The sequence below is a fragment of the Mustela erminea genome, chromosome X (genome assembly GCF_009829155.1).
Source record: "Mustela erminea isolate mMusErm1 chromosome X, mMusErm1.Pri, whole genome shotgun sequence".
In the NCBI taxonomy this organism is placed as follows: Eukaryota; Metazoa; Chordata; class Mammalia; order Carnivora; family Mustelidae; genus Mustela; species Mustela erminea.
In genome coordinates, this window is record NC_045635.1 from 85,754,343 (window position 1) to 85,766,133 (window position 11,791).

The following is an 11,791-nucleotide window of genomic DNA, read 5'->3' on the forward strand; positions in this document are numbered from 1 at the left end:
AATCTGAAGTAAACTAAACCTTTACTTCTGATACTTGACATCTTGACATCTCCTCAGTCCGTGTGGTAATCTGGCAGCCTCTAAATTTCTCATGATGGGCACCAGAAAAATGTTGAACATTCCGGGTGAAGGTATCGTTTACTCAGTGAGAGCCAAAAATTGTGCTGGATTTCATAACCCTGGATCGTAACCCCACCTCTGGAGGTAAACTACATCATCATCCAGAATGTCTGATTCCCACACAGACTGAGGAGAAGTCAAGCTCGAGGGCCTGGATCAGATCTGAGGAGACTTGGCTCAGTGACCAGCTTCCTGGGATTTCATTTAGTCCAATCAGATAGGGCTTGCGAGTGACGTCAGGAAACGCGGCGACTATAAGTGAACCAGCGCCTCGCAAACCGCTGCCAGTGCCCTTCCTTCTGAGCTGTCGGGAAGGCGAGCCCCACATGGCTGAACCTGGCTGTGAGACCTCTTCTGAGGAGAGCCTGGGCACCGAGGAGCCCATGGCAGCGGACCCGAAGAGTCCAAAGCAGGAGCAGCCAAGGCGCCGCGGGCGCCGCCGTGGCCGCCGTGGTGGCCGCTGCCCCGACAGCTTTGCCACCTACTTCCCCAGGGTTCTGAAGCAAGTTCACGAGGGCCTGAGCCTCTCGCAGCAGGCCGTGAGCGTCATGGATTCGTTCGTCAAGGACATGTTCGAGCGCATCGTCGACGAGGCGTCTCGCCTGGCCCGCTCCACCCAGCGCTCCACCATCACCTCGGGGGAGATCCAGACAGCCGTGCGCCTGCTGCTGCCCGGGGAGATTGGCAAGCACGCCGCGTCCGAGGCCACCAAGGCTGTCATCAGGTTCAACAGACGCGAATGAGCTGCCCCTGGACCGCCTGACCACCTCGCAAACCAAAGGCTCTTTTCAGAGCCACCTCACTTGGCCCAGAAAGACCTGTAACTCTCCAGAGTGCCACCTACTCTGGCGTTTCGGCCTGGGCCATTCTGCCCATTCTTAAAGCCCTTTTAACCGTGAGCAAGTCCACTTTAATATATGTGTGTGTGGTGCGGTCTGTTATGATTTTCCTTGACCCTATCACATTTCGTCACTTTCCTGAACGGCCCGTTCCTTCAGGTCAGCCCCTTCAGGACTCTTTACTGTCACAGCTGGGTCCACAGTAATTTTACTTGCCTTTTGTCTTCTCCTTCTCCTACTTGCCTAGAGTAGTGTCCTCTCGAGATTTTTTGATATAGCAACAAGCGAAGGGCTGTAGCAGATACAGAACTCACACTTACCCCATTCACACTCGCTCAACATAGCCCCTCAACCTAATTCAGTTACTTACATAAAAGAGGACCCAAACACTGTGCAGAAAACTCAATCTAGACTCATGCCCTACTCAAGCTCCCGACCTTCTGATAGGCCTACTTTACTTCTTTTGAATTTAACCTGCTTCTGTCATCTTTCCCTTTTGACACAAAAGTCTTCCTGAACTGCAATTAAGCATGGATGACGGGGTTCTCCAATGAGAGCCGCTGTGCTACCAGCCTCCGCTAGAAGCAGCCAAGAAGCATCTGGTGGCACAGGATCCACGACCATTGGCCCAAAGGGTGGTGGGGTGACCATAGCTGAACCAATAACAGCCTTCCTGTGACACGGGGCACCGCCTAGAGATTGAGGGGGAAGATGGTGGTGGTGTCTGTCTGCCTGTGGACTTCTGCTGAAGCTCTTGCTTTGAACTGGGGTGGTTGAAGGGCAAACATGCCCATGTCACAGTGGGACATGTCCCTATTGCTTTGCATCAAAATAAGAGGAGGCTGTTTGGCGATTAAGAGCACTAAGAGGACTCCTTCCTCTACGTCAGGTGATTGGATGGGTAGGGGGACTTAAGATAATGGTAATGCCCTTTAATACCCATTGTGTTTTTTCTTCTTGGTACGTGGGCTAGGCTTGGGTTTGCTTTTTTCTTTTTCTTTTTCCTTTCCTTTTCTTCCTCCCTTCCTGCCTGCCTTCTTCTTTCTTCCTTCCTTTCTTGTTTCCTTTTCCTATAGGTACATGCTGAATTTCAAGGTAGTTGGTGACTATCCGAGTGCTTTGCATTTAACTGAGTTCTAGCTTCCTATACATCTGTGAAGAGAGAACACACTGGCGGGGTGGGGGTGTTGGGGGGGGGTTCGGTGCTTTGAAATTTGTTATGAGTTGCACTAAAACCCACTATTTCCTCAAGTCTGCTATGTATCCCATGTGGACATTTAAAATAAATTCGAAATAACCTGTGACTTGAATGTAGAAGCCTGTGAAAGGTGTCACTCTGAGCCAAAGGGTGAGACAAACGCTAGGTAATGGACAGCACTCCAACCTTTTCTTGAGTCCATCAGAAGAGAGATAAATCCAAAGGGATATGAAAAGGGATGGAGGGCCTGCTGCATAAATACTCAAGGAAAGCTACCATAAAATGAAGGGCCAGTAAATCCCTGTGGGTGGTCCCTAGAAATTGCCATTTACATGGGGAACTAAATTTTTGAAGCCACAGGCTCTTTTCAGAGCCATATGCTTTTTCAGAGAAAGGCCTATGGACCATTTAGAAAAATTACATTCTGTTTCACAAAGTCTCTTAATTTCCGTCATGCTAATTGCTGCCGGTTCAAAATGCCCTTTCTGTCCACATGACTTACAGAGGTTTTTCAAAGTTATTCATGCACATTGGTCTCATACATATCGTCTTACTTAAAAAGTCGTTTTAAGAATGGGAATCCAGAGGAGCTTGGGAAGATGGCAGAGTAGGAGGAGACTGAGCTCACCCTGTCCCACGTTTACAATTAGTTATCACCCACAACAAGTCAATAAACCAGAGAGCAGCCCAACGACTGGAAGAACGAACCCCACAGCTAAATATAGGGAGGAAGCTGCATCTGAAAGCTTCGGAAGGTCAGAAATGTGGAGAGAGGCTGCCTGCAGGAACAAGTGGGGAGGGCAGAGAAATGGGCGCTCGCACCAGGGAACTCACACGGAGGAGACTAATACCCATACCGTTCGGCTGTGGGAACTAGAGGGTCTGAATACCATGAGTTTGTATAACCAGTGGGTGTCGGAGCCTGGAGCTCTGAAAGTCAGCTGTCTCAGCAAGCTGAGCAAGCCAGGAGGGAGAGTGACAGCTGGGTCGCCACCCTTAAAGAGAGAGCAGCCCGTGTGGAGAAGCAACATAAAAATGGCAGTTTACACGATGCCCGGGGCAAACGGGAGACAGAACTGTTCATACTGATTTTGGAGCGTGGTGGGGGACTTCTCTGAGCAGGAAGGAGCTGCAGGTGCCATTTTCCTCCCGTGCCCCGCAGCATAAACATAAGGCCTTCTGTGCACTGCACAGGCTCTTGCTACCTAACCCGCTAGCAGTGTGCCATGCCCCCCAGTTCTCCTGAGGACTTGTCCACTCCAAGCCTGTTGGCCTCAGCCCTGGGGGCGGGGGTTTCAAGGCACAATTAGTTATAGCTGTGCATGCCCCACCCAGCCACCGGGTGTGCAGCTGCCTCCCTGCCCAGCCACTGAACCGTGCCCAGCAGCGGTGCCTCTCCCAGCCGTGCACCCACAGCCACTGTTGTGGGTGGGGCCCAGCTGTACCCAGCCACTGCCTCTAGCCACATCCAGCTTCATGCCCCTGGCCAACCCCACACACAGGCCCAGCCACCACAGCACTTGGGGGAATCCGGCAGAGGACCAGTGGCCCCACGCAAATTTTGCTCCCAAGTTCCCTGGTGGGCGCGCCCCTCCCACCCCGTCCCCAGAGCTGGCCTCCCTGGGTCCCGGTAACACCACAGAGAACAAGCACAGCCCACAACAGGCAGAGAGTCAGTGCACATGACTGCCTTGAAAGGAAACCGACTCAGACACAAGAGCAGGGCACAAGCGACACACATAGGATACTCTCCTGAAGCGACAAGTCCTGACCAACAGGGGACACAGCACTGCAGGGCACTCTGGGACGACCTCTTCACAAAGTCACGACTTTCAAGAGCAGAAGACGTAGCTGGCTTCCGTAACATGCAGGAACAGACACACAGAAGCAGACAAAATGAGGAGACAGAGAACTTTATCCCACACAAAAGAACGGGACCAGGCCACGGCCAGAGATCTAAGCAAAAGAGATGCAAGTAACATCTCTGCAAGAGAATTTAAAGCAATGATCGGTGACGATACTCACTGAACTTAAGAAAAGAGTGGAAGACACGAGTGAGACCCTTAACACAGAGATAAGGGGTAACATAACGGAGATAAAGGACTCCGTAAACAAAATGAGAAACACGTTTCACGGAATGAACAGCAGGATGGAAGAAGCAGAGGAATGAATTGGTGATCTAGAAGACAGAGTAATGGAAAGGAATCAAGCCGAACAATAGAGATTAAAAAAAAAAAAGGATTACCCAAAACGAGAATAGACTTAGGGAACCCAGTGAGTCCATCAGATGTAATAACATTCACATTTTAGGAGTCCCAGAAGAAGAAGAAGAAGAGAGAAAAGGAGGCAGAAAGCTTATTTGGAGAAATAATAGCTGAAAACTTCCCTAAACTGGGGACGGAAACAAACATCCAGATCCAGGTGGCACAGAGAACTGCCACAAAAATCAACAGTCCACAATACTCGAATTAAATCAGCGAAATAGGGCGAAAAGGAAAATTTGAAAAGCAGAAAGACAAAAGAAGACAGTAATTTACAAGGGAATGCCAAAGCCCGTAAGGCTAGCGGGAGACTTTCCAAGAGAAATTTTGCAAGCCAGAGGTCAGTGGTATGATACATGCAGAGAGCTGAAAGGCAAGAATCTGCTGCCAGGAAGACTCTCTCCAGCAAGGCTGCCATTCAGAATTGAAGGAGAGATAGAGAGTTTCCAGACCAACGAAAACTAAAGGAGTTTGTGACCACTAAACCGGCCCTGCAGGAAGTAGTAAAGGGGACTCTGTGTGGAAAGTCGAGAGACCCAAAGTGACAGTATCAAGGTAGGGAAAAAAAAACCCACAAAAGCACTAAAAATTGACTATTCTGGTAAAAAGCCAGTCAAGGAATTCACAAAATGCAAGGATTTAAAATGTAACAACATGGGGGCGCCTGGGTGGCTCAGTCGGTTGAGTGTCTGACTCTTGACTTCGGCTCAGGTCATGATTTGGCATTTTGGGATGCAGCCCCACATTGGGCTCCATGGCCAGCGTGGAACCCACTTCAGACTCTCTCGCTCCTCCTCCCTCTTCCCCTCCCCACTCTCTCCCTCACTACGAAAAATGAAAATAAAAATAAATAAACACTAAAATGTAACAACATGTACCAAAACATGAGGAGCAGAGGAGCCAAGAATGGGTTCAATCTTAAGTGACCATCAACTTAATATACACTGCTTTGTGCAGAAGAGGTTATACACAGACTTAATGGCACCCACAAATCAAAAACCACTAATAAATAGGCAAAGAATAAGGAGAACGGGACCCAAATATGTCATTAAAGAAAATCAGCAAAACATGAAGGAGAGAAAGACAAGAAAAGATCGGAGAAAATCTTCAGAAGCAACCACGGAACAGTTAATAAAATGGTGATAAATACATTATCTATCGATAATTACTTTGAATGTGAATGGACTGAATGCTCCAATCAAAAGACATAGGGTGACAGAATGGATCAAAAAAAAAAAAAAGACCCATCTATATGCTGCCTACAAGAGACTCGTTTTAGGCCTAAAGACACCAACGGTTGGAAAGAAAGTGAGAGGATGGAGCAACACCTATCATGCGCGTGGAGGTCAAACTAAAGCCAGAGTAGCGATAGTTGTATCGGACAAACTGGACCTTAACGGTTTCAGTCATATGTGGAACATAAGGAATAGCACGGAGGACATTAGAGGAAGGAAGGGAAAACAGAAGGTGGGGGGATTCAGAGGGGGCCACGAACCATGAGAGACTGTAGACTCCGGGAAACAGTCTGAGGGTTTTGGAGGGGAGGAGGGTATGGGGATGGGGGTACCCAGTGATGGGTATTAAGCAGGCCACGTGTTGTGACGAGCACTGGGTGTTACATTGCAATAATGAATCAGGAACGCTACATCAAAATCCAATGGTGTGCTGTATGGTGACTAACATGACACAATTTTTAAAAAAAGGACTCTAACAAGAGACGAAGAAGGACACTATATAGTAATAAAGAGGATACTCCAAGAAGAAGCTATAAGAATTATAAATATTTATGCACCCAACGTGGGAGCACCCAAATACATAAAAACAGTGAATAACAAGCACAAAGGAACTAATCGATAATAGCACAATAGTAGTAGGGGACCTTAAGGCCTGAGTTACATCAATGGACAGGTGGTCTAAACAGAAAATCAACAAGGAGCCAATGGCTTTGAATGACCCACTGGACCAGATGGGTTTAGCAGATATGTTCAGAATATTCCATCCGAAAGCAGCAGAATACACATTGTTTTCAAGTACCCAGGGAACGTTGTCCAGAGTACAGGTGGACACGTTGACTCTGGGTCTCCAGAGCATCCTGGTTTCTAGCACATCCTGATCCAATGCCACTTACTGCTTATCGGAAATAAGGTAATGACGTGGAATATAAAGTATTCCAATAAAAACATGAGTCTTCTAAGATCTGTTACTGTCTTGAGGTTGAAAACCAGCAGACAAAATGCACACCGAAGTGGAATGTTTGAAAGATTTTCTGACCGAGGTCCCAAGGAGTTTAGAGGGCACTGGATTTCCCTCTCTGACTGTCCGATGTGATGTCACGTTCAAGGGTATGCAATCACAGGTGACACGGCCTGGCATAGAGCCCCGCTTTCCTGCCTTGCATTTGGTCCAATCAGGTATGGAGGTTGCCCGTGACGTCAGGAAGCGCAGCGACTATAAACGGGCCAGCGCACCCCCCCTCCTTCCCCCGCAGCCACCATTGTCCTTCCTTCTGGAGCGTGGGAAAGGCGAGCCCCACATGGCGGAGCCTGGCTGTGAGAATTCGCGGGAGAAAAGCCTGGGCACAGGGGAGGAGCCCACAGAAGCTGACCCGAAGGGCCCGAAGCAGAATTCGCCAAGGGGCCAATGCCGCCGCCGCCGCCGCCGCCGCCACTGCTGCTCCCACAACAGTTTCGCCACCTACTTCCCCAGGGTTCTGAAGCAGGTTCACGAGGGCCTGAGCCTCTCGAAGAAGGCCGTGAGCGTCTTGGATTCGTTCGTCAAGGACATCTTCGAGCGCATCGCCGACGAGGCCTCTCGCCTGGCCCGCTCCACCCAGCGCTCCACCATCACGTCCAGGGAGATCCAGACAGCCGTGCGCCTGCTGCTGCCCGGGGAGATTGGCAAGCACGCCGCGTCCGAGGCCACCAAAGCCATCCTCAGGTACACCTTCTGCCAGTGAGCTGCCTCCGGACCGCCTGACCACCTCGCAAATCAAAGGCTCTTTTCAGAGCCACCTTACTTGGCGGGACAGACCTGTAGCTTTAAAAAGTGGGACAAACTCTATAGTTTTTGTTCTTGATGCGGCATTCTGTGGATATTTACAGCATTTTTACTTTGACCAAAACAGGATCAGCACTACTTTAATCTGTATTGGAGTGCACTTTATTCCTTGGACAGCTGTGGGCTCTCCTTAAATATGCGGCATTTCTTGGGTTTCCCAAACACTCATTTCTGTTAGTTATTTCTGCAGGGCTGCCTCAGTGTGGGGGGGTCCGGTGTTATTTTTGTTATAGTGATGTTACCCTTTTCTTTCTCATTCCCTCATGAGCATGTGGGGAATTTTCCAGAGGTTCCTTATGGGTGATATGGCAACAGATAAAGTGCAGAAGCTGATATAAGAATCCATCTGACCTCTCTTAGGTGGGTTATTAAAGAGATTTTTAAATATCTGAGGCAAGGTCAATCTCCTCGATGCCTTTATAGAGAAAAATATTTTTCATGTGCATTTGAAATTTATGCTGTTAACAGGACATTATGGGTTCTTATTCCAGTTTTCAAATGCATTCTGCAATAAATTTATGAAAACTTCTGTCTTAATGTTTTGTGCAGTGAATATTGCCAGATATTACTGACATAAGAGCTTTGGCAGTTCCCCTTTGTTTAGTTTTTGTTTATTTTCTTTTGTTTTGTTTTATTTTGTTTATCAGGTCTTTTATTTCAATAGCAGAGAAAGCAGTACTGTCATATCTGTGATTCTATCACCCTAGCCCTATACACTAGTTTTTCGTTTACAGAGGACTTTCACAGGTACTATTTCATCCAGCGTTTACAACAATGCTATTATACCTAGTTCATCACAGAAGAAACTCAGGTCCAGAGGGCACGGAGTCACAAACCTTGTAAGTGCAAGATCAGTGCTTGAAAGCAGGAGATCCGCACTCTCCACCAAGGCCCGTAAGAAAATGGGGAGAAAAGCCATACAATTGAAATAATTTTCCTGGTGCTTAAGGAAACTGTATTAGGTTACTTCTTACCACCTCTCATTTAAATTAGTCATCTTCTTAGTCTCGTCCCCCCCACCCCCACCATTCTTACTATGTAGAGATTGAAAATATGGCTCATTCATTCACTCAATCAAAGTCTTGGTATCAACTGTATGTCTGGAATAGACACTACAAATGTGTCTGTGAGTTTAAGAAAAAAAAAAAAAGCCATGCTTGACTTCAGTTTGCATTTGCTTAGAGTCTGCGAAGGTTCCTGTTTATTTTATTTATTAATTTTTTTGGGGGGGGGTTCCTGTTTATTTTTAAGGGTGTAATGTTTTCCAAGACAAAGCTGTTCTCTATATTTACTCTTTTGCAGTGCAATCAGATCAACTAAACCTATATAGGCTCTTTTTGTAGTGTTTAAATCTTTTATAATTTAATTTCCACATATTCGCAAACACTTTTCGACTGTAATGTTGATAAGAAGCTTTCTGGTCACGTTCTGGCTCTAATATGAATGATAGTAGCATTTCATCAGCAAAGATGGTATTAAGATTTTGTTTGAGATCCATGTGCTCAGAATAACAGTTTTGGCTTTCTAAGCCATTTCAGGTAACTTATTAGATATCAAAGATGCCCTTTCCAAGTAGCTTCAGCAGCCAGTGAGAACACTATTTTCTCTTGGTTTATTTAAGTAAATTATAGATTTGTTTTTCAATATTAAAATTCCCTTAAATTTGTGGAAGGGAACCCCTTCACTGGAGGCACTTCAAAAAAGTTTGTAGCCTGGAGATACGTATCGTGTGGTTTGTTTGCTGATGTCGGTTAGGCCTACCTTCCCCAATCAGAAGTGATCTGAAAGCTGCAAGTTCATCTGAGCTCTTTCATGACTCCCAGTTTCATCAGCATTCACATCTATTTCTTAACCTTGTGGAAATGCAAGCCTTGCGCTAATCACCCTACTTCATTCTCCAACTCATTCCTCTCTCTTAAAAAGGAGTTGTTGTCACAGTCCCTGATTGAGTGATTTTGCATCTTCTCACAAGAAGGGCTCCAAGATGCCCTGACTAAGATTAAAAATGTCAGTGTGTGTGCTGCCTGGAGCTTTCTGCTCTACCTACCTTTAGAAGGTTCTCAAATAGGTTCCACCCTGATAACAGTATCTATTCTGAGGGTATGACCATCATGTGCCCCGCTGTTAGTGATATTCTCCATCATGGACTAAAGTGCGTTGGAGAGCACTCAGTCAGCAGATCCAATTTTTGCTTTTCCAAAATCCCTCGAGTTTATGAATAAGAGTATGCTCAACTGAAGTACCCCTTTTTATTGGCAGTCCACTGATGTTAAATCAAGGTCAGCCTACAAGGATGTTCCTTCCCTTCTCCCTCTCATTATATGCATGCTCTAGAATTTTCATTTATGCCCATATGTCCTGTATTGGAATTAGGCTCCACTTGATATCAACAGTTGTTTGCTTTTGGATTTTTTTCGTATGTTACATTCTTGTCATATTTTAAAATTCACACAAAAATTACTTTACAAACTGTTTAGCCAAACTTCATATTCAATTCTCTCTTTTTTTAAAGATTGATTTATTTATTTATTTATTTATTTATTTATTTGACAGACAGAGAACACAAGTAGGCAGAGAGGCAGGCCGGGGAACGGGGGCAGAAGCAGGCTTTCTGCGGAGCAGAGAGCCCGAAGTGGGGCTCGATCCCAGGACTCTGGGATCATGACCTGAGCCAAAGGCAGAGGCTTTAACTCACTGAGCCACCCAGGTGGCCCTTCATGCTCAATTCTTATTAGAACTGGTTAATACAGTCATTTTGGGGTTTTATTTTCCCTTGCTTGTTACTTCTGCATTGAGGTGTTCCTGACCACCTAATCTAAAATATTGCTCTCTCCCTCATCATGTATATAAATATATATATATATGTATAAGTATACATATATAATAAACACATTATTGTAATAGAAAAATTGTAATCATTATCTACATATTAATGTAATATACATACATATTATATTTACTTATTTCATTCTCCATGGAATTATATTGTTTACAACCTGTTCCCTTTTTTCCTTACTTATTATCTTTGAATCACGCCAGGAATGGGAACTTCCTGAGAAGAGAGACCTTGTCTCATTTGCTGTCGTATATCAGGAGTGAGAACCATGTATGGCACCGGTAGGGACTCAGTATTTGCTGAATAAATATGTGAAGATGGATGAGAGCAGAGGTTCTAGAGTCCCAGAAGAGGCAGTGATGGGCTGGGAAAGTTAAGCCAGACTGCGGTGGGTAGAGTGAGTGGTAGATGAGGAATGGAGATAGAAATAGGGTACTCTTTCAAGGAAAGGGGATACTGGTCTGTGAGTAGGAAGAGAGTGTTATGGATCACAGTAGTTGTGTGTGTGTGTGTGTGTGTGTGTGTGTGTGTGTGTGTTTTGTTTTTAGGTTTGGGAGAGATATGACAATGTCTAGAGGTACTCAGTAATAGTGGCTGAATCTCAGTTAATGCTATGGCTGTTATAGTACCATCATCATCACCATACCTCCACCGCAAGAATTTCCATAACATACCCCCTTCATCACCCCAGTGGACCAGTTCTCTATTCCTCCACTTGGGATGTAAGCTCTCCAGCAAGAAAGCATTCTACTGAGCTCTGTCCTTTATAGGCTGCGTGACATCAGGCTGCTTGATTAATTTCTCTGAAACTTAATGTCCTTTTCTCTTAATTGCACTGACCCACACCTATTTTAACAGGATAAAGGAAGCTAGCGTGACCCCTCTCCAACCCCTCCTGGCAGGCCTTTAAGAAGGCCCAGCCTCCATGGGGCCTGTGTTTTTTATTTTCACAAGAGAGAGGTGCCCGGCTCTGTCAATTCTCCATGGGTCCCGGGCAATTCAATGCTGCTTCTTAATCAAACTCTTGACTGTAGAGTTGTTTGTTCCAGGCATTGGGAATACAGCACGCCACTGATGGGTAACATTTCATGAGGACTTACTGGGTATCCTCATGAGTTTATATACATGTAATTTTAGTCTAAGAAGCACATAATGCTAAGTATATACTAGAACTATTTCTAAACACTTCAAACGTAGTAACTCAATTAACCCTCCTAACAGTCCCATGTTCCAGATGGGGGAGACTAAGGCACAGAAAGATGAAGTAAGTTGCTCAGTGTCAATGAGCTAGTAAGCAGTAGAGCTGGGATTGGAAACTAGACCACCTGGCTCTAGGTTTTGGGCCCTCACACCACTACACTGTAAAGCTCCTCCCTTAAGCTTGACAACAATCCGGTGAAGCTGGTACTCTTATTCTCCTCCATTTCCTCCTAAGGCTCAGAGGGATTAGGTTTCTTTCCTAAAGTCCCACAGAGAGTAA

General features: G+C 45.9%; 1 protein-coding gene across 1 annotated transcript; it reads left to right on the forward strand.

The window, feature by feature from the left end:
- Window positions 1-446: 446 nt before the first annotated feature.
- LOC116583383 (histone H2B-like) lies at window positions 447-7,374 on the forward strand. Its single transcript, XM_032331480.1, has 3 exons — window positions 447-855; window positions 6,457-6,461; window positions 7,165-7,374. Exons 1-3 carry the CDS (start codon window positions 447-449, stop codon window positions 7,372-7,374), a joined length of 624 nt encoding a protein of 207 aa, XP_032187371.1.
- The last annotated feature ends 4,417 nt before the right edge of the window (window positions 7,375-11,791 follow it).